Below are 23628 nucleotides of genomic sequence, written 5' to 3'. Positions count from 1 at the left end.
TGTTGAGTCAGGAACCGCTTTTACCCGCTGAGCCACCTCATGAGCCCTTAGAATTCTACTTCTTGCATTCAAATAGAACTCTAGTTCCCGGAGGAGGGTTGTACTCCTGCTCCTTCCCCTGACACCAAACCTAAGAGCACTTTACACCGAGCACGGGGAACGCCACACTGGACAGCCATAGGAAACCTGCAATGTCCGCCTCTGCCCACTCCTTCTGCGTGGAGGCTTCTCTGGTAGCCTGGCAGATGCAGAACAAGACATGGCTAGGGGATGCTCCTGCACAGTGCCACCCTGAGAGTAGTGAGTGCTCCCACCCCCACCCCCACCCCCCAGGAAGGCCAGCACCAGAAGCTGCTGGAGTCTCTGGACAGAGCTGCTGTTTTTCTGCCAAGGCAGGAACGTGTCTCTTTTATAAAGAGTTCCCTTGCACGATGAGGTAGCAGAATCGATTATATTTTACTTGCTGTTTTTATAAAGGTCTGCTTCTGAAAGGGAGGAATGGAAGGCTTCATTTCCCCTTGATTCTTATCATTAAAACCCAAGGCTACTCCGGAGTTCTGCAAAGCAAGTGACGCACAGGGGAGACGGCTTGTGGAGAGCCAGGGAGGACGGAGGAGTGTGATTTAGGTCAAGAGGACACACGCAGGAAAACAGAACAGGGGCTGGAATATCTTCCTGAGAAATTACCACTTAACAGGCAAAGTCAAGTTTTAACCTTTGAAAAGCCTGTCCAGGGCGTGGGGGCGGGATCTTCAACCAGAGACTTGGAACTGAGACTCAACACCTCCCCCTACCCAAATGAGACACTATGCACAGTGATAAATTGTGTTGGCTACTTTTGTATCAACTTGACACAAGTTGGGACATTCCAGACATTTGGGAAGAGGGGAGGAGCCTCAACTTAGAAACTGCTTCTATCAGACCGGTCTGTAGGCAAGCCTGTGGGGAATTGTTTTGATTAATGATGTGTAAAGACCCAGCCCATTGAGGGTGGGGCCATCCCTGGGCAGGAGTGTATAAGAAAGCAGGCTGAGCCAGCCAGGAGGACCAAGCCGTAAGAGAACAGAGCCCTACGAGGCCCTCTGCTCCAGCATCTGTCTGCTTCAGTTCCTGCCTGCAGGTTCCTGCCTTGGGTTCCTGCCCGACCTCCCTAGGCAATGAGGCATGATGGAGTTGTGAGCTTTTCATCCCTTCCCTCCCTTTTGGTCGATGTTTTATCCCAGCAACAGAAACCCTACGAAACATGATACTTCACCAGGAGCATGAGAGTGAGGAGAGATGGGATCAGACCTCACAGAACAAACGCACCACAGAAATCCCTCAGTAACTCAGCAATTAGGCTCACCCAGCTCCCCTCCCCCCACTCCCCCGCCTCTACCCGTCCCTTTCTTTTTTTTAATGTAGAGATTTATAAACCAAGACTCAAAGGCAGTCATTATGTCTAAGGTAAAGCACCCAGAGGAAGTATTTGACTGTTTATGAGACCCGGAGAGGCAAGTCACAGTAATGTCGGCTGGGACGTTGTGGAACACTAAAAACAGCTCTCTCTCTTTTAACACGAAGAAGCAGATGAAATATGCACAATTTAAGACGTGATCAACCAGAAGCCAGGACCCTTTTCCAGAATCTCATCACTGTTCAGTCATGGCTTCAACAGAAAAATCCTAACACACACACACTCAATCAATCATCAATCAATCAATCAATCAATGAGGTGCTTAAAATGCCACACTGTGCACCAGCTGCCCTTGATTCTGCAGTCCTTAGAGATCTCTGTAGCCTGCCTGCTTGCACTGTATCTATCCTGGTAATAAGCTAGATGAAATGGTTTCCTAGCCAACTGCAGGTTAGAAAATAACAAAACTGGCCAAGTAGGGGACAGAGCATCAGGACACAGAGGAACTGACAGCTGAAGGCTACCAGGAAGGGAGAGGGGAACTGATCACAGATGAGCCAGGATCTCAGAAAGAAAGTAGCAGCCACAAGGTCTAATACAGAATAACAAATGACCAGCCAGTGAGGAGCGGAGGGAGTGGGAGATTCAACGGCAGTGGGAGGGAGAGGTGAGCACAAGGCGATAAAGCAAATAAAAATGCCTTTAAAAAAAAAAAGAGCTATTAGCAGTGGTGCCTCTGGAGGCAGAGGCAGGCAGTTCTCTGTGTTTGAGGCCAGCCTGGTCTACAGAGAAAGTTCCAGGACAGCCAGGACTATACAGAGAAACCCTGTGTTAAAACAACAAAACAGAGCCATTCTAAAGATATGCCTTTGGATTTAAAGGAAAACATACAAACAATGAACAAACACGTGGGAAACAGAAACCTTTTCCATTTAAAACACCTACTAGGTAAACTTAACAGCAGATAACAGCCACCAGAAGAAACGTTCAATGAGCTTAAAAAAGACTTATGCAAATGATGAACTCATTGACACAGAAGGGGGGGCACTCCGAAAAAAATCAGCCCCTAGGGCAAGAGAAAGCCTTCTTAGTTCTATATAACGGAGTTCAGTGTACCTCAAGACATGTGAACTGGTTTTTTTTTTTGTCCAAGCTGATGAAAATATCAACCTAAGAAATAAAATAAAACAATCCCCAAGAAGGCCAGGTTTGGGGACACCATTCATCTCCGTGCTCAGGAGTCAAAGGAAGGCAGAGTTGTGCGAGTTCCAGGCCAGTCTGGACAGGTTAGCAAAGACCTTGACTCAAAAAGTACAAATGAGGGGCTGCCAGAGCTGGCTCAGCAGTTAAGAAGCACTGGCTGCCTTTCCAGAGGCCTGGGGTTCAGTCCCCAGCACCCTCGTGTATAGCTGGTCTTTGGTCTTCTCCACCCTTTTTCTTCCACCCTTTCAATTCCCTAACACTAAATATGAGAGAAAAAAGGACAGAGAGAAAAAGAAAAAAAAATCCCTGAATAAAATCAGGAGTCAGAAGGGAGTGATGTCATCACGAGACTACTTCATGCTGAGTAGGACCACTGAGTTCCTTGGGGTAAGTTTGAGCTTCACTGTCAGGATATCTAATTTCTTCTTGTTTCTTCTTTGTGCACAACTACTTAACAAACCAGACCCACAACAACCTACAACCCACACCTCTCTGGGCCCTAGCATTTATACACCCTCTGAACAGTCCCCAGAATTCCAAATGTCACACAGTCACAGAAACTATCTGCAACGGACAAAATCACACCTCCGCCAGAGCACAAGGCAAATCATAGTCGGCTGCTGAGGTCAGTCGGAAGCAGCCCCACCTCCCACGACTGGGGTCTGAACAAGAAGTCATTCCTATGATACTTCTGTGCTTCTAAAGAAACCAAAATTCCAGAATTGTCACTACACATGTGTCTTAGTCAGGGTTTCTATTCCTGCACAAACATCATGACCAAGAAGCAAGTTGGGGAGGAAAGGGTTTATTCGGCTTACACTTCCATACTGCTGTTCATCACCAAAGGAAGTCAGGACTGGAACTCAAGCAGGTCAGAAAGCAGGAGCTGATGCAGAGGCCATGGAGGGATGTTCTTTACTGGCTTGCTTCCCCTGGCTTGCTCAGCCTGCTCTCTTATAGAACCCAAGACTACCAGCCCAGAGATGGTCCCACCCACAAGGGGCCTTTCCCCCTTGATCACTAATTGAGAAAATGCCTTACAGTTGGATCTCATGGAGGCATTTCCTCAACTGAAGCTCCTTTTCTGTGATAACTCCAGCTGTGTCAAGTTGACACAAAACTAGCCAGTACAACATGTCAGCTCATAATCGTCTGCAACTCCAGTTCCAGGGGACTGACACCCCCATCCGGCCTCTGCAGATGACAGGAACACATGTGTGGCAGAGACACTCAATAGGATATATACTAAGGCAAAACACTCATACACATAAAAGTAAATGTATTTTTAAAAAATGAGTGAATGAGTAAACTTCCAAAATAAAATAAAGTTGAAACACTTTTTTATATACACAGAAACTGCAAGGATCTGTCATCAGCAGACTTACACTGTTAAAAAGAATGTTTTCAAGCTAAATGGAAATGAAAGCAAACAGGAACACAAACAGAAGAAAAAAAAATCAGACATTCGAAATGGTAAGAATGTGGGTGGAAAACTTTATTGCTCTCTTTAGACAACTGATTGTTTAAAATAAAGCCAAAATAACACCAACTATACTACACTGCTTATAACCATCACTAAAATATATGTATGTGTATATACACATATGCATATATTTATGTCTATGTTAAACTGAAAGTGCACAATAACAAAGTGGAGACTGAGCAAAGGCAAGCCCATCCCACAGCATTAGATGATACAGGGTGCAACTGCAGAAGAGACACAACGCTAATAATTAAGACATCACATAAGGACCTGGAGAGATGGCTTCAGAGTGCTCACTGCTCTTCCAGAGGCCAGGAGTTCATCTCACCCCCTAGTACCCACATCCAGTTGCTCACAGTCACCTGTCGCTAACTCTCCAGGGGATCTGATACTCTCTTCCGGCCTCTTTGGTACTTACACACATGTTAGATACATGCATACAGATACACGCATATACACAGAAGTAAAAAATAAAATAAATTATAAGTAGTGGTGCATGCCTTTAGAGCCAGTTCTTAGGAGGCAGAGGTTGGGGAGTCTCTGTGAGTTCAAGGCCACCCTGGTCTACAGAGCTACTTCTAGGACAGCCTGGGCTAACCAAATAAACCATGTCTTAAAAAGCAAATAACGATGATGATGATAAATTATAGTCTTTAAAAATCACCTAAAATGACAGATTAGTTATAAACAGCTGATTAACCTAAAAGATGACTCAAAGGGGAAGAGACAAGGTATGTGGAACTAATTTAAGGAGCTGCTGTATTATAGACTTGAGTAGCAGTATATAAATTACATTAAATGTAAATGGAATAAACTAACGAGCAGGGGAAGGTTATCAGATTAAAGTAAGGAAGTGAGCCAACTTTGTGCTCTTCCCGATAGGCACACTTTAAATACAAAACACAGACAGTTAATAAAATGAAAGGCTGTGCAGGCACGGTGGTGACACATGCCTTTAATCCCAGCACTCAGGAGGCAGAGGCAGGCAGATCTCTGTGAGTTCGAGGCCAGCCTGGTCTACAAAGTGAGTTCCAGGACAGCCAGTGCTGTTACACAGAGAAACCCTGTCACAGAAAACAAAAAGAAAAAAAGAAAAGAAAAGAAAAAGGCAAGAATGGAAAAATATACCTATTATTATATACTATATATATCCAGTGAAATAAACTTCAAACAAAGAGCATTCACCACAAACACAGAAACATGCCTATACCATTAGGAAGGTTGTTTGATGGCTGAGGAGATGGCTCAGCAGGCAAAGGTGCCTGCCACCAAACATTACCCGAGCTCAATCCCTGAGGTAACATACGGTGGAAGGAGAGAACCAACTCCCACAAGTTGTCCTCTGACCCACATATGCAGACGGTGGTAAACACGCCATGCCTGCCACGCACACAGAATAAATGTTTGTTTTTAAAAAAAAAAAAAAAGAAGAAGAAGAAGAAGAAGAACAGTGATTTCATTAAGAAGGTGCAATACTAAATGTATACATAGGTACTTGCTGGGTCTATGCCAACTTGACCCATCAGAGACACAGAGTCATCAGAGGACGGAGTCTCAACTGAGAAAATGCCTTCATGAGACTGGGCTGTGGCAAGTCTGTAGGGCATCTTCTTAACTAGTGACTGATGGGGAGGGCCCAGCCCATTGGGTGGTGCTATTCCTGGGCTTGGCAGTCCTGGGTTCTAGAAGAAAGCAGGCTAAACGAGACATGAGGAAACTAACCGGCCGGCAGCATCCTCCATGGCCTCTGCATCGGCTCCTGCCTCCAGGTTCCTGCCCTGACTCCCCTCAGTGATGAACCCTAAAGTGTAAGCCCTGCAAACCCCTTTCTCCCCAGGCTGCTTTGGCCATGGTGTTCCATCACAGCAATTGTAACCCCAAGACAATCTATCAAATAACTAAACTAAAGCAAAAGGTAACAGGAGCCATTTAAATGGATATTAGAAAATGTTCTGAGGCCAAAATACATCTTGGTGTGTAAAGTGCTTGGTTGTTTAAATGTGAAATCTGACTGTGGATCCCCAGTGCCCACGGAAAAACCTGGTGCCACCCGACACACCTACAGCCCCAGATCTGAAGAAACAGAATACCAGATTCTTGCTGATCAGTCAAGCCAAAATGGCGGGCTCTAGGTTCACTGACGAACCTTGTCTCAAAAAACAGAGAAAGGGCAGGGAGCGATGGCACACACCTCCGACCACAGCACTCAAGAGGCAGAGGCACCTGGTTCTCTGAGTTTGAGGCCAGCCCGGTCCTCATAGCAAGCTGCAGGCAAGCCAGGCTAGAGACTCTGTGGGGGGAAAGGGGTTAAGAGGGCATGGAGAAAGGGGAAGGAAGGGGGAGAGAGGGAAAGACACCTGACTCTGGCCTCCACACATGTATGCACACAACTGCACATACACGCACATACCACATGCACACAAAGAAAATACTAAACACTAATTCCTAGGACAGATCAATAGGAGTAATAAACTAACAGCCAAACTACTATTACAAGAAAGACTCAAGGGAAGGGACTGTCAATTTCAGGCAGGAAAGAAAGATCACAAAAGATTCCTCAAACAAGTAAAAGAAAATGAGAGGCTAAGACGTCATCTGATTGAGTGCACAACTTGTGTGAACTAGACAAACTTCTAAAAAGGAAATTGGTGGGCTGGAGAGATGGCTCAGCTGTTAAGAGCACTGACTGCTCTTCCAGAGGTCCTGAGTTCAATTCCCAGCAACCACATGGTCGCTCACAGCCATCTGTAATGGGATCTGATGTCCTCTTCTGGTGTGTCTGAAGACAGCTACAGTGTACTCATATACATAAAATAAATAAATTAAAGAGAGAAAATTGGTAAAACGGACACAAGAAAAAAATTCTCAATGACTCCACGCCTTTTATATGATCAAAACCATAATTTTTAAGACTAATTTTAGTTATCTCTGTGTTTGTGTCTGTGCAAGAAAGTGCAACTGCCCAAGGTGACCAGCAGAGGGCATCAGACCCCTTGGATCTGGAGTTACAGGCTGTTACAAACTTCCTAACATGGTGCTGGGAACAGAACTCAGATCCTCGGGAAGAATAGTATGTGCTGGTGACTACTGAGCCATTTCTCCAGCCCTCTCCACAAAACACTACTTTTAAATAAAAAACCTTACGTATATGTGTGCCTGTCTGGGGTGGAATATTCACTCATGCACTCCTATAAATCCTGCACTCGGGAGACAGGAGGACCAGAACGTCAAGGCCATTCTCAGCCACACTGGAGTCCAAGACCAACCTGAGCTACAAGAGACCCTGTAATAAACACACTCACACAGAATTCTTTCAGAACGCAGAGAAGAGAAGCCATCTGTGAGGCTGTCACAGTGTAGACATCAAAAAGCAGATAAGGATTTCTTATGATAAAACTATGGGCAAAGCTATCAACAAACTATCAGAACAGCAAGTACAGTGGTGTAACATTCTTTTTAGGTCATCCCGCTTTACCATCGTGACGTGATTAAAGAGGAAAACAGTGTCACCATCTCCACAGATTTGGGGAAAGCAGTTGACAGCATTCAGTCCCGCTGGCACCAGGACAGTGGCTCAGTGCTTCCCGAGAAGCCAAGCACGGTGATTCACACTTGTAATCCCACCTCCAGGGAGGCAGAGATGGGTGGGCCCCTGAGGCTCACTGCCCAGCCAGCCTAGCCTCGCCAGTGAGTACCAAGACAATGATAATCTAAAAGGGACGGCGCACAGAACTGGAGGAATCAGACCCAAGGTTGTCCTCTGACCTCCACAGACACACACATGTACATATACATATACTCACACAGAGGGAGGAGGGAGGGGAAGGGGAAGGGGGAGGGGGAGGGAGGAGGGGGAGGAGGAGGGGGACGGGGAGGGGGAGGGGGAGGGGAGGGGAGGGGAGGGGGAGGGGGAGGGGAGGGGAGGGGAGGGGGAGGGGAGGGGGAGGGGGAGGGAAGCCCTTGCACCACACTAGGAATAGGAGGGATTTGACCTGATAAAAGGTATTCACTAGAAAGCTATGATTGACACTGTCATGATGAAACCAGGCAGATGCTTTTCTCTTGAGAATAAGTCAAACCACTGGTCAGAGCACAAGGTCCCCAAAGAAGGAGCTAGAGAAAGGACCCAAGGAGCTGAAGAGGTTTGCAGCCCCATAGGAGGAACAACAGTATGAACCAACCAGTACCCCCAGAGCTCCCAGGGACTAAACCACCAACCAAAGAAAACACATGGAGGGAGCCATGGCTCCAGCTGTATATGTAGCAGAGGATGGCCTTGTTGGACATCAATGGAAGAAGAGGCCCTTGGTCCTGAGAAGGCTCGATGCCCCAGTGTAGGGAAATGCCAGGATTGGGAAGTGGGAGTGAGTGGGTTAGTAAGCAGGTGAAGGGGGAGTTGGGATAGGGGGTTTTCAGAGGGGAAACCAGGAAAGGGGGATAACATTTGAAATATAAAGAAAATATCTAAATAAGAAAAAAAAAAAAAAAAAGACGAGCCGGGCAGTGGTGGCACACACCTTTAATTCCAGCACTTGGGAGGCAGAGGCAGGTGGATTGCTGAGCTCGAGGCCAGCCTGGTCTACAAAGTGAGTTCCAGGACAGTCGGGGCTATACAGAGAAACCCTGTATCGAAAAACAAACAAAAAAAAAAAAAAAGGAGAAGAAGGAGAAGGAGGAGGAGGAAGAGGAGGAGGAGGAGGAGGAGGAGGCAATGCATGCCAGTCAATCCTGGTACACTCCTTTAAGACCGAGCCTGAGAGGCAGAGGCAGGCGGATTGCTGGGTTCAAGTCCAATCTGATCTATAAGGCCAGCCTGGTCTACAAAGTGAGTTCTAGGACAGCCAGGGCTACACAGAGAAACCCTATCTTAAAAAAACAAAACAAGAGTCACCAGCTCTTATTCCCCTATGATGGAACTGGAGTCCTTACCAACGACAGACGAACAGACAGACCTGTCTTAAACCCTGCCCCCTGGGGGGGGGGGGGAAAGGGTCTATGCACTTTACTATACATAAACCCATACTAACCTAAATAACGCCTACAGCATGAAGCTGTGAAAAAGGAGAGAGCACACAGGACCAGCGATGACGGGTGAGAGTCCTGGGCCCTTCGGGTATGGTGGCACTGTGCAGCAGTGTGTATGGAGGCCACTGAGGTAGCAAGAATGACTGGTGTTTGGCAGGTGCTGTGGAAAGTGACTGAGGTGGAAGGTCATGGGGGGAAAGAACAAGCCCCTGGCTGAAAATGGCTGCTACTTAGTGGATGCTCAGCAGGAAGGAGCTGACCCAGAACATGCCAGACAAAAGCCCGACTGCTGTCCCTTCACCTAGGAAGTGGAGAGATGGTGCAGAGGCTGCGAGCACTCACTGTTCATATAGAGGGGCCAAGCTTGGTTCCCAGTATCCACACCTGGCAGCTTGCTACCACACGCATGTAACCTCCGTCCCAGGGGCTCCAGCGCCCCACCAAGGACACGTGTATGCACATAAACTCACGCAGGCACACAAGTACATATATATATTTAAATCTGGGGGGAGGGACCACAAATTTGCCTCACAAGAGTTTACACAGACTAATTCTGCGGCCAGCTACTCCAGCTTTGAGCTTCAGTCAAAAACGTCATTGCCATGAATGAGAGACGGCCAGACCCCAGTATGATAAAGCACAGGCTGAACACCTGCCTCCCAGATCTGGGGTGGGGGCTCTCAACCCAAATCTTAGAAAACAAACCTTCTAGAAAGGCAGCCAACACCTGTAGCTGAGCCACCATACTGAGGTCTGTGGCCATGGTCCTTGTGGCTATTGCTCTTTTGCAAGGTAGGGTCACAAAAACAGGGCTGACTGATGAGAGCTCTCTCGCCTGCAGAGAAAACAAGATCTGCTGGACCGTGGTGGTGCACACCTTTAACCCCAGCACTTGGGAGGCAGAGGCAGGTGGCAAGTTCAAGGCCAGCCTGATGTACAGAGTGAGTAGCCGCTCTAGACCAGGGCTACACATAGGAAACCCTGTCCAGGAGGAGAACAAGATCTATGCCTAAAGCTGGGTGCTAACTAGTCGCAGAGAGAAGAGACATGGAGGAGGAAGAAGGAGGTGGAACTAGGGTCCTCTGGTGGTCAAAATTCCTTTGAGGAGTCTCCATTATCAGCAATGGAAACACAGAGCCCCAAAATGTATTGTCCCCCCACCGTCCCCCCGGTCATGAAAACCTTGGTGAGTAAAGCCCCTGCCCGAGGCTGGTGGAAAAACAGGAGTCGTTGCTGTCTGAACAAGCCTGGTGTTTCTGAATGGCAGGCATGCCGAGCTGTAGTAACATTGGCCCCCTTCACTCCATCAACCAACCACACACACACACACACACACACATACACACACACACACACACACACACACACCCTCTCCCCTCATGACACTCTGCCACGCTCCACATATGGTCCCTGTCTGTCAAACGTGTAATAAACCATGATTTTATTCAAGACAACAACTGTCCTTTGTTTCCCAAATTCACCATTTCACGGCTAAGCTGCCACCACCGGTGTGGCCAACAGACACATAACAGGAAGCAGAGATTCCTAACACTCCTGGCCCATCCCCTACCCTGCCCTTAACTCGGGATGCAGACTGGCCAGGTCCCGAAGGCCAAGCACCGCCATTCACAAGGCCCAGTGCCCACCGAGATCACCAAGCAGCTTCCCTGTGCCAGGATTGCCATCTACAAGCCTGATTTATTTTTTCCAATAACAGAAAAATATAAAGACCCTCTGAGCAAGGCCTAATATATATCACAATATTTATTTTTGGTGGGGTAATGGATCAGTCTTGCGGGAAAGCTGGAGAAAAGGCATCTTGTGAACACGGATGTAAATCAGTCACTCTGAACACCTGAGGGAATCTATATTCTCACCCCGCCCCCTGCTAACTTGACTGTGAAATAAACAGCTGATTTCTTTACAGGCATCCTTTTATTTGTTTCTTATCTAACACTAAGGGCAGACTTAAGGATGCCAGGCCCAGGAAGCAATCACCTCTCTAATGCCCAGTCCCCCAAAAGGCTGGCAACCCAGAGAGAAAGTTGAGAGCCAGCGATCTGCAGGGGTTAGCGGAGGCTGACGAGTGAGGATCCAAAGCGGTAAATTCTAAGGAGGGATTGGAAGGGTGTGGCTGTGCTCAGGACACAAGTCTCCTGAGGGATGTGTCCAGTTATTACAGCCTGTCTCCATCTACGTGAATGAACTACACAGCTAGGCAGGTAGGAAACAGAGGAGCAGGAAAGACTGACAGGATCTTAGTGGTCTGCAAGCCAGCTCTTCCAGGCAGAGAGCTGTTTCGATCCGCGCCATTCCTAATATTAATTATCCTGGGCATCTCCCAGGCTCCAATACTCACATGCTACAACGAACACAGGGCCTTTTCATTTTCCTACCTGTCCCCAGTACCAGGGATGATAAATCAAAGATACAGAGAAACTACACATGACTAATGAACCAGCCTACTAATGAGAAGCAAAGATCACTCGACAAGATGACACCATCGCCTGTCACAGTCAGCAGTATCCTGGAGGCCTGAGGTGGCAGGCCTCAAGGGTAGAGCCATGGATATGTCCTGCCAAGCCAAAGGCACTTTGGGATAATTAAAGGGATCCTTCAGGTGCCTGCTACCCAGGCAGGAAAGAGTTCACTCACAGGAGCTCCACCCCTTCAAATTAGCCTTGGGAAATTACTGATACATCTAGCCAATCTCTTGGGTAGAGCTGTTCAGCCTTAAACATGACTGGAGACACCCTCCCAACCCCACCGTGGAAATCCCAGGTGCTCTTGAGGCAAAGATCCAGCCTCAACTATCAGCAGCCTTAACTGTTCATTTGCAGATATTTTTGTGTGTTCATACACGTGTGGTACACGTTAGGAGGAGGGCACACATGCACATGTATGTGTGCGTATGGAGACTGGAGGTCAACCTCAGGTGGTCTGTGCTACCCATCTTGCTTTTGCTTGTCTTCTAAGAACAGCAATTCTTGGGAGCTTAAGAGATGGCTCGGGGGTTAAGAACACTAGATCTTGCTCTTCCAGAGGTCCTGAGTTCAATTCCCAGCAACCACATAGTGGCTCACAACCATTTGTAATGGGGTCTGATGCCCTCTTCTGGCATGTACCATATATACACAAAGAACACTTCATAAATAAATAAAAATAAAAAAACAAACAGCAGGGGCTAGAGAGATGGTTCAACCATTAAGAGAACTGACTGCTCTTCCAGAGGTCCTGAGTTCAATTCCCATCAACCACATGGTGGCTCACAACCATCTGTAATGGGATCTGATGCCCTCTTCTGGTGTGTCTGAAGACAGATACACATAAAATAAATAAATAATTCTTTTTTAAAAACCAGCAGCTTCGGGCTGGAGAGATGGCTCAGTGGGTAAGAGCACCCAACTGTTCTTCCGAAGGTCCAGAGTTCAAATCCCAGCAACCACATGGTGGCTCACAACCATCTGTAATGAGATCTGACTCCCTCTTCTGGTGTGCCTGAAGACAGCTACAGTGTACTTACATATAATAAATAAATAAATAAATCTTTAAAAAAAAAAACCAGCAGCTTCTTTTGCCTATGGGAACAGGTGCAGGCATGTGCCTCAGCACCTCGGTTTGTCAGCGGAGGTCAGGGATAACTTTTAGAAACAGTTCTCTCCTTCCACCATGTGAGTCTCAGGGATCATAATCGGGGCATCCGCTTAGCAACAGCTGACTTAACCTGGCTTTTTTTTTCCTTTTCTATTTTTTAAAGATGGGTCTCTTAGCCGGGCAGTTGTGGCACATGCCTTTAATCCCAGCACTCAGAAGCCATAGGCAGGCTCATCTCTATGAGTTCGAGGCCAGCCTGGTCTATAGGGTGAGTTCCAGGACAGCCAGGGCTACACAGAGAAACCCTGTCTCAAAAAACCAATGGGTTTCTTTACTGCCCAGGAGACCAGGCTGACTGGACAGTAAATCCTAAAGATCCATCTGTCTCCACCTCCCCGTGACCAAGATAAGGACATGTCACCAAGCTCTGCCTCCTCACATGGCTTCTGAGGCTCAGGTCCTCAAGCACTTCACCAACTGACAGATCTCCCCCAGCCCAATGTACAGATCTTTCATAAAGCTGGATCAATATTCAAGTATCTGGGCCAACTAAATGTCACACCAGATCCTAGGTATAGGGCAGATCCATAAACACAGCAGTAAACATGGGCGTGGGGGCATGGGGAAGAGAAGAGGTGCCCCTGAGTCCTGGTCATTGCCTTTACCATATCAAGACCAAGACCCAGACCCAGGATGGAATCTTTGCAAGACTGCTGTGAGGTAACACACGAGAGTCCAGGGCTAACCGGTCAAGGACGCAGAAATTCAATCCAAGTTCTTCTCTGCCTAGACAAGCACTTTGGGAAGAGGAACCAGAAGAGATGACCCTTCCTGGAATTGTTTTCAAAAGTAACTAATAAGCTAGGGGGATAACCAACACCAGTGCCCAGTACCATGGCTCCGGACTGCCCACTGCCTCAGACAAAAGCCCCCTTCATTGGGAGAGACCCATGGGGGTTTTCAGATCAGCAACCTACCATCACGAGAACAAGACAGTGTATATTATTTCCCTGCGATGTGACGCTAACAGGCTGCCCATTCCCAACTCTTGTTGGGAGAAGCCTGAATTTGAATCCACAGATCATCTACCAATGGACAATGACTCCCAGTCCCTATCAAACATGTCCCAGGACAGCTATGAATGCATCCCAACACCTGTGTAGGTGACATCATGCCACAATGCCAGAAAGCATCCCCTGTGGGTCTGTATGGCCCTCAGAGCTGTGTTATGCATTCTAGCCATCTTTGCCCTTCTCGAGCCCAAGCTGCAAGCCATTCAACCCCATCTCCCCCAAGTTCAACCTGAGTGCCGGGAATAACTAGATTAATGGACATTTAGATAGCTATTCATGGGTACAAGCCAGGGACACAACATCACCGCCATCAAAACCATCACCACGTGACTCCACTAGACCACATGGGACCAAGAGGTACAAGAAAGGAGGAAATGCAATGCTGAGACCTCCCTCGCTGGCTCAGACCTCTACAGAGGGGCCAAAGCTAGACCCTTGTCCACCAACAGCCTATCACCTCTTCTTCTTCCAGTCCTGCAGGAAGGGGCGTGGCTTACCCAAAGACAGACAGTTAACAGCTGAGCTAAGACGCCAACCCGGGTTCTCTTGGTCCCTCCCCCCATCTCCGACACCTACGGTTTCAAACCCAGGATAAAGTAGGTCCTGACACGTGTCTAACCAGAAGCTGTGACCTCGACCCATCTTATCAGCAGCCATATCCATCTCTAACACCAGAATGTTCACAAAGACATTTCCTTGCTCCTGAGCCTGAGTGTCTGTCCGGTTTCCATCCACTCTCATCCATCACTCTCTCTGATTCCATCCTAATACTTACTTCCACTCTCAAAAACCTCGTCGTATAAGAACAGGTCTCTTTTTATCTGATGCTAGCTCTCCTCTTCTCCTTGGGTCTAATCAATCTGTGTCTGGAGATAAACAAACCAGAGACAAATGCCACAGTCCCTTTTTGGAAAACAGGTACCTCTAAAATGACCCACCCCTAGGTGGGACACAGAGAGAAACCAAAGGAGACCCATGGATAGACACCTCCAGCGAGATGCCCTCCTCTGATGGGACAACAAAGACAATCATTGTGTCTTACCTTCTAAGCCACCACTTTCAGGATAGGGACATGGGGCAGGGTTCAAAGTCAAGGAGCCTGAGAAGACCACAGACAGGTCCCCAAACATAACTGTGAATACAGCCCCAAGCCCACCTCTCTGAGGAGCTTGAAGTCTGCAGACAAAGCAAGGAGGCTATAGAAAAGCAGGTGCAAGGAACCACAAGTCTGCCTCTAGCTACAACCAGAGGTGTAAGGCGATGATGACCGTGTCACACATCCAGATACCTAGCACCATGGGGCCCTCCTCCCACTCATGCCCACCTACACAGCCTACAGTGCTCACACCTCCTACCAGCCCCTGCCACGCCCACCTGCACAGCCTACAGTGCTCACACCTCCTACCAGCCCCAGCCATGCCCACCTGCACAGCCTACAGTGCTCACACCTTTCTACCAGCCCCAGCCACTGCAGCAAGTAGGGAGCACCAGCCTCTGCTAGTCATAAAGGCTGTCTCTGCATGGGCAGGACCAAGATCCCCTCCAGGAGCCAGCCTACCATGTCCCCCATCCCCCATGCTTACCGTGCTCCACCCCCACCCCACTCCACCCTCGGCCATGCCCTACCAGGGAGGCTCTCAGAAGGCTCTAGCCCAGACTTTCAGAAGTGGCTCCTTCTACCTCTCCCACTCTGGAGAATTCCCAATGCTTTTGGAGATCTTTTTGACAATTTCTTGGCAGCTCTAGGAATCCCATGAGAGACGGCATGCACGAGGTGTATGTGTGATTTCACTGGGGGCTGTGGCCCACCAAGGAGGTTTGGAAGAGTGGGAAAGAAGGGCTGTGCTAAGAGACAGTTTCAGGAAAGGGAGAGGCAGGTGGCCTGGGTGAATGGAAGAGAAAAAGCCCCTTAACAGAAAGGGCAGAGAGGATGGCTCTCGAGTAACTGTTATAAATTCTAGTCTTTGATTAACCTTTGAGAGTTGAGTGAAAATTGTGGACTTGAAGTTGCTCGCGTGCACACACACAAGCACTCACACACCAAGGACTTCGCTCATGTGTGGTTCCCCCGTGACCTGTGACTGCTCATATAGAATCTCAAACAGGGCTCAGCACAGCACCTTGGGGTACCAGCAGCCATAAATGGTGATCCTGGGAGGAAGGAAAGCTCCCACAGAGGAAGAGGGTAGCCAAGTCCTCCAATGGCTCTGGAACATCTTGGCAGCAGAGACCCTAAAGGTGCTGCCTGCTCTCTCTAGAAATGGAAACAGCCCTGCTGACTTCCTGCAGTAAACCTAGGAGGTCCAGACTGTAGCAATGCTCTCCTTCTGGGTCCCCAGGAAGAGGAAAGCATTCTCTTCCTTCCAGGGAAGAGACCCTGGCCCAGTGCTTGCTCACAGCCCCCTTGTGGCCTGGGGGTGTCACTGCAGCTCCCGCTGCTATGTTGGCCACGCAGCTCTCACAGACCACACTTAGCTGGGGTGGGGCAGAACACTCAGGTACCAGTGGCCTCTTGGCAAATTGTTGGCAAGCCAGTTCCAAGCCGTGTTTGTTTTTGATGTCTTAAAACTAAGACTGTGACTCAAGTCTAAGTGATCCCTCTAAATCCCTCTGCGGCCCACTCCTTACGGGGAACCAGTCCAAGACCCGCCTCATTAAGCCAATAACCTCGGAGTTTCTGTAACATTACCACTGCTTTATCGATCACTCCTTCGTCTTTCACATGCAATTATGTACAATCGTGGCAACGCTCGATAGAAGCAGTTAGCAGGAATGCTCGAGATCTCTGGGCTGCAAGACGCCGAGAGATTACAAAACAGGACCCCAAATACCTCACATGTCTTGGGTTTTCCAGAGCCTGCTGGAGCTTAGGAGAAGTCAAGACTTAAAAGGCACACAGGGAGGGAGAGGGTTTCTAGTGGCTCCCTTCCTGTACAAACGAAAACTAAGGACCTAGAATCCACTCCTACTAGCAACCCATCAGGGAAAGCCTGGAGCCCACCAGGGCTGGGAACTTAAAGGGGGACGGGAGGGGCGGGGGGATCCACCTGGAGGTTGGTGGGAGCCAAGAACTAGCCTAGTTATCCTAAAGTAGGCATCAAGCAAAGAGAGTAACTTTGGATTGAGGGGCGGTGCTGCGGCGTGCCTGAAGGGTCTCGGGTAGACCAGGAGCCAGGAGAGGCCAAGAAGGTGGGGAATCGCTTGCAGCTAGAAGTCTTGGCAGGAGGTGTGTGTTTGGGGGGGGGGTGCTTACCTCTTTGATTTTCTCTCGCTGAGCTCGCACCAGACTCTGGGACTCCTTACTCTCATCAGTCCTTGTCCCCAAAACCGGGTGTCGAAGGCGGCTGCGGAAACCATTGTAGTCGAAAGTGAACCGGACGCTCTCTTCCTGCGGCCTGAGGGCTGCAACCCTGTTGCCTTCCTCCCGGGGCCCGGTGGGGCGGGTTCGCCGCAGCCACCCTTTCCTACGGAGGACACCGACCAGGCGGCTGGGATCGTCCTCACCCGGGGCCGGAGCCGCAGGGGCAGGGTTGGGAGGCGGCTCCTGCTCTGACACCGAGTGGTGACCGGCGATTTCGGCCATCACCTCCAGGCCGGGCTGTTGGGTCCGCGAGGCCGAGAAGAGGCGCTTGAGGCGAGAGGAATGGGGCAGCAGGAACAGGGCGCCAAAGCACAGGGTGACGAGGCCCGAGAGGAAAAGCAGGAAAAGGAACTTCTGCGGCAGCCGCAGCCCCCACGGCGAGGCCGGGACGAAACCCGGCACTTTCCTCACCAGCATCGCGGCGCGGCCAGCAGCACGGGGCTGTCAGCTCCGCCCGGGGCCCCGGGAGTCCTCAAGGGTGGGGAGCAAGAGTGAAGTGGCTGGGGTCCCCGAGCAAGGCTGCGCACCTCGAGGCCGCCGCTTCGGGACCCGCCCGAAGTTCAGGGAGTTTGGAGCGAATCCTCCCGCGCGGGGGCGGGGGCGCGGCGGCCTCGGCGGGGCCCGGGCGAGGGGGGCTGCTCGGCTGGAGCCCGGGCCCGCCGTGCGCCGCAACCTTCCCTCCGCCTGATCCACGGAGCCCGCTCCCTCCCGCGCCTTCCCGCGCCGGAGTGGTCACATGCCGTCCGCGACGCCCTCGCGGAGGGTGCGCAGGACGCAGGCCCCGACCCGCAGGCACCCGAAGTTTCAGCCTCTGGAGCAGTTTGCAAAGGGAACCCCCGGGGCTGCAGGGTGAGCGCCGCTCCTAGAGCGCGAGCCCAGCCGGTGGTGACGGCGCAGGGCCCGGCGGTCGGGACACATCCACAACTTTGCTCCGCCGCGCGCGGCTGCCGCTCCCGAGGCTGCGCGGGACCCAGGGGCTTCAGATGCTCGCGCGGGGGAGAGGGATACCCGGGAAGCGCGTGTGAAGCCTGCAGCTGGCCTCTGTCAGCCCTGGGCCTGCCGCTGAGCCAGGAAGCCTTGGCTCCGGCGCCGCAACTCGGGAGGGCGCGGGTCTCCTGCTGCGATCACCTGTTCCCGGCCCCGCGGCTCTGCTAGCCGCGCAGGCTCGCCCGCCGCAGCTCCAGACGGGCCGCCGCTGCTCCGGCTCTCACTGCGACAGCGCCGCTGCCCCGCCCCCCGCCAGCCACGCCCTCAGACCACGCCCACAGCGCGCCTCGCGCCCCTCCTCTCCGCCCGCCGCGGCAGCGCAGTTCGGCCAATGGGGAACCTAGCCGGGAAAGATGGGCGGGTCACAGTCTGGGCCACGCCCCCCGCTCCCAGTGCTGGCGCTGCGCTCCCCCATCCTGGTAGCTCCAATGGTCCAGCTGCGCGCTGTGGAGAGGGCGGGGTGCAGAGCGGAGAGAGGTCATTGGCTGCTTCCGAGGGATCCCCGATGGGCCACAGTCACCCATTGGCTTCTGCCCAGCGTTCGCTGGACTCCGAAAGACCGAGACGCCCCCTCCACCGCCCACCTCCGCCTAGCGCCGCTCTGTGTTTCGGTCTCCCCCTCAAAGGGCCAGGAGACCAGGTTGTTCTGGAAGGCGCTGCCCATCGTTGGGCGACCCTGTCACTTCTCAGCACCAGCCGGGGATTGCCAGGTTGCTGGTAGCCAGGGATGCCCAGAGCTCAGACCAGTCGCGGTAGTACAGCTGCTTCGCTCTGGGGGGGGGGGGGGGGCGGGGGGGGGATGGGGATGGCTGGACCAAACCCGAGAGCTGTGGCTGTGGTTAGGTCTGGCTGAATCAGTATTTCCAGGGTTCCTCGCAAACCGCCACCAAAAATGTGGCCAAGGCCCTTGGGTGGGGTTGGCGAGGGATGCAAGAAAAGAGAGGGACAGGCAGAGAGAGACGCGGGGACCTGAACATATGCACGGGTCATACATAGGATATGCATGTATGTGAACATTTGCATTTTTATGCATACAGAGGCTACCTTGTGGGTGTGTGCTTACATGCAAATATACACTTAATTTCAGCACGGACACCCTAGCAATTATGCCAAAGTGTATCTAGACAGGTCTATATAAGTAAACATTAACGTGCACAGGCATACCCAGAGCCACCTCCACAAGCCCACACATACTCCGGCATGTGTTATCAGACACCGTGTGCCCCTGCCCCAAGACACATGCATCCATGGACTTTAGTCCTTCCTTTGCTGTTAAACCTCACACCGGGGGCCAAAATAACACTGCTGTGTGGGTCTCTCATGCAAACTCTTTATGGAGACAACAGCATAGGGAGAGACAAATTAAGAGGTGTAATAGGCAAGGGGGAAAATATCTGCTTTCAACTGCAATTTGAAAGACAGAAAATACTGCAGGGACGCCTTTCCCGGAGAGGAGGCAGACCAGGCAGGCTCTCACCTCATAAATCTTTCTTCTTCCCTGAGGCTTTCTGCAAATGGGCTACTGAGGCTTCCTTCTAACCCTGGCCAAGCCATTGCCAGCACGCCCACTCCTGACATTTAAATACCCCTGGCATATAAATTTCTCTCTGCTGAAAATAAAAGATAAAAGACTACTGTCGGTAACAGGTGCAAATATTTTGGTCACCGGAGATGAATAATTTCTCCCAATACACCTAGCTTATATATGTAAATTTCTACTTCAAATGTTTCAGTCTCTTATGAGTTTGGCTGGCAGGAGTCAGTTCCCTGGAGTTAGCTCGCGCATGAGATAAGCATGTGTGTGCTCCTTAGATGCAGTAGCCCAGAGGCCTAGCCTGGTCTCCTGCATGTCTCCCTTGTCCGAGCTTCTCAGTGGATCCTACAGGAGAGTCCTGGCATGGACTTGGGGAAGAAGGCAGGGACCTAGCCTTTAATGTCAGCTTGTCTGCACTGAGGGGGGTAGGGGGCACAGACAGAGACAGAGTGCGTGAGTGTGTGTGTGTGTGTGTGTTTGAGTATGTGTGAATGTGTATGTGTGAGTGAGTGTGTGTTTGAGTATGTGTGAATGTGTATGTGTGAGTGAGTGTGTGTGTTTGAATATGTGTAAATGTGTGTGAGTGTGGGTGTGTGTGAGTGTTTGAGTAATGTGAATGTGTGTGTGTGTGTGTGTGTGTGTGTGTGTTGGGCAGGGAGGGGGGGTCATTGGAGGAGATAGAAAACAAGAAGTCGGGCTGGAGAGATGGCTCAGTGGTTAAGAGCACTGACTGCTCTTCCAGAGGTCCTGAGTTCAATTCCCAGCAACCACATGGTGGCTCACAACCATCTGTAATGGGATCCAAAGCCCTCTTCTGGTGTGTCTTTACACAGCTACAGTGTATTCATATAAATACAATAAATGAATCTTTAAAAAAAGAAAAGAAAAGAAAAGAAAAGAAAAGAAAAGAAAAGAAAAGAAAAGAAAAGAAAAGAAGACGTCTGAGCAGGGTGCCCATTCTGATGGGACTTCCCACGCAGTCCCTGGTATGTTTCATGAGCCAGGGGCTAAGTAGCACCATTGAGGCACTTGGACAACAGGGGACGAGTCCATTGTCCATTTCACACTGACATGATGTCAATGCTACACACACACACACACACACACACACACACACACACAAGCTGGTGGCCCTCTAACCTTTACACACTTGCTAGCTAGCTCTCTGAGACCCTGAGGTGCCCTCACCCACACCTCTAGCCCCTGTAGAACCACACGCAATGTTCCTCTTCTCCCACTGGCTGTGTGTCTATCAGTGTCCTGCACTCTGCCATCTACAGAGACCCTCACAGCAAGAACTAGAGCCTGCAGGCCTCTGTGACTTCCCTCAGGGCATTGGGTTTTTTTTCTTTGTTTGTTTTATTTTATTTTATTTTTCAAGATAGTGTTCCCTGTGCAGACCAGGCTGGCCTGGAACTCAGAGATCTGCCTGCCTCTGCCTTCTGAATGCTGGGATCAAAAGCATGCGCCACTGCAGCCACTGCTGGCCACCACCCAGGTACTTCCCTGAGTCTTAAACACTGTGTCTGCTGAGTGAATAAGTGGATGATGAGTGGATACCTATTTACAGGAGAGAGTGGGGCTCAAGGAAGGACACAAGGTGACCGCTTTCTGGGTATTCCTCAGTGACTCTTCAGAACAGCCTTATGCAGTGAGTGTTATCAATAGCCTCATCTTACAAAAGGCTTGCGAGATTTAGGATAAGCGAATACACCTTTGTCTTAGTCAAGGTTCTCCAGAAAAACAGAACCAGTAGAGAGACAGCTTTATTCTGAGAGCCTGAGGCTTGAGCTCACAGGAGCATGAAGGCTGGAGCTGGAGCCCAGGCAAACCATAGACACAGTCCCAGTCTGAGCTGGAAGCCCTGAGCACCAGGAAAGGGGTGTAGTAGTATAAGTCAGCCTCCATCTAAGCTTGAAGGCCCCAGAACTGGAAGCCCCTCCAGCCCACAGCAAAAGACGGCTATCTCAGCTCATCCTCAGGACCTCCCTGAGTATTTCCTGACCCTCCAGCTCCGCGTAAGCCCACAGTGGATTAGTGATACCTCCCAGTGTAGCTGAGGCTAGACCTTCACTCAGTCCATGCACTCACACCTACGCTCCTGGCAAATGGCCTCCCAGACAGTCTCGGGGAAAGTGTCTTTCCCACTGTTGAGGCATTCCTCAGCCCAGCCAACTGTCACATATAGTTACCCATGACAGCATCTTTCTCAGTTGGGCTGGAAACAGAGCCCAACAGCACTTGTACAGAGCTGTTCTGCTCCCAAACACTCACTCAAATGAGCTGGTAGATAGCCCACAAATCTGGTTTCCGGCACCAAGATGGGTAGATCGTGGTTCCTGTTGCTACTGACCTAATCATCGGGTGAGGAAGTACACTGAACACCTACTATGTGCCAAGGCCAAAGGTGTCAGGGCATGCAGCCCTGAGTAGGACCCAAAGCTTCCGTACAAAGGGAATCTTCTCTGAAAAGCAGCGCCGGTGGAGTTGGCCTGTCAGGAAGGAACCAAGGGGCAAGAAGATTGTCACAAGTTCAAAGCCAGCCTGGGCTGTTGATTCAGACTGTGTCTCAAATAAATCATCGGGTGGAGAAGGCCACCTCTGAGGGCCAGTGAGATGGCTCAGAGGGCAAAAGCACCCGATGCCAAGCTGATGGACTTGGTTCTGTCCACGTGGTAAGAGAGAACCAATTCCTACAAGCTGTCCTCTGACCTCCACACAGGCACAGAGACACACAAGTGAGACACACACACACACATACGATTGATTGATTGATTGACTGACTGACTGACTGACTGACTGACTGACTGACTGATGTTAAAACTAAAAGCATCCCTGAAGCAGGTGGTTTTACTCTCCCTTTGTAGAAGTAACAACATTGAGATTGACCCCATGTCACATTTCTAAGGGGACAAGGAAAGCTAAAAACGCCCATGCTTAGAACCCTGATGGCATTCAAAGTCAGCTACTTCCAACCTTGTAGCTGTAGCATCAGGTTCCATGTGCTGTCAGAGTAGGAAAAGTGGGCCTAGCACTGCAAAGAGAAAGAAGCGGAGCTGGGCATGGTGGTACACACCTCTAATTCCATCACTCAGGAGGCAGAGGAGATGAACGCTGAGAGCCTGAGGCCAGCTTGGCCTACAGAGCCAGCGAGTTACAGGCTAGACATGTCGAGACCTTTTATTTATTTATTTATTTATTTATTTATTTATTTATTTATTTATTTATTTATGGAGGGGGTTATATGATGGGGGAGAATTGAAACAGAATTCCTCCGTAGCCCTGGCTGTCCTAGAACTCACTCTGTAGACCATGACTGACCTCTTGCACTCAGAGGTTTACCTGCCTTTGCCTCTGGAGTGCAGGGATTGAAGGTGTGCCACCCCACCCACACTGCTGGGTTAGGCCCTATGAGAAGGAGGAGGAGGAAGAAGAGGGGGGAGGGGGAGGAAAAGAACAGGAAGAGGAGGGGAGGAAGAAGGAAGAGAGGAGGAAGGAGAGGAGGAGGAGATGGTAATAAAATAACAATAGTGGAGAGGTCTGGACAGAGTACAGTGGGGGTGGGGTGGGGACATAGGCAGCCTCACTGATAAGGACAGGTCAGGGAGTTGGAAAAGCAGGGTAGATGAACGTTTTCTATCCATTGTAGTGCTGGGGACCAAACCCAACGCCTCACCCTTGCTAAGCAAGCACTCCATGGCAGAGCTACCCCACCCCTACCCCGCTTTAACTTTCATACTTTGACACAGGGTCTCTCACTAAGTTATTCAGGCTGACTTAGAATTCCTGCTCCTTCTGCCTTAGCCTCTCCAATAGCTCTGACCCCAGGCCTGTGACACTAGGCCTGGCTAAATGAACATTTTAAGGACTGATAGAGTGAAGGAGGTAGAGGCCTTTTGGGGTGCACCGCTGTAGCCCCTGTTCATGACGTCTGCTGCTGGAGTGGTTAGAAGACACTTGGAAGACTTGATC

General features: G+C 50.3%; 1 protein-coding gene across 1 annotated transcript in view; it reads right to left on the bottom strand.

The window, feature by feature from the left end:
• The window catches only part of Man1c1 (mannosidase alpha class 1C member 1), a 140146-nt gene extending 121800 nt beyond the window's left edge, over window positions 1–18346 (bottom strand). Inside the window, exon 1 of the mRNA XM_021160348.3 lies at window positions 17028–18346. Within this exon, the coding sequence (XP_021016007.1) occupies window positions 17028–17552 (525 nt within the window). The 5' untranslated portion in view covers window positions 17553–18346. The remainder of the gene's footprint in view (window positions 1–17027) is intronic.
• Between the last annotated feature and the right edge of the window lie 5282 nt (window positions 18347–23628).

The sequence above is a fragment of the Mus caroli genome, unplaced genomic scaffold, assembly GCF_978045245.1.
Source record: "Mus caroli unplaced genomic scaffold, Mus_caroli_1 scaffold_6, whole genome shotgun sequence".
NCBI classification, from domain to species: Eukaryota; Metazoa; Chordata; class Mammalia; order Rodentia; family Muridae; genus Mus; species Mus caroli.
Note: the sequence above shows the minus strand (reverse complement) of the source record. Positions and strands in the feature narration are given on the sequence as shown.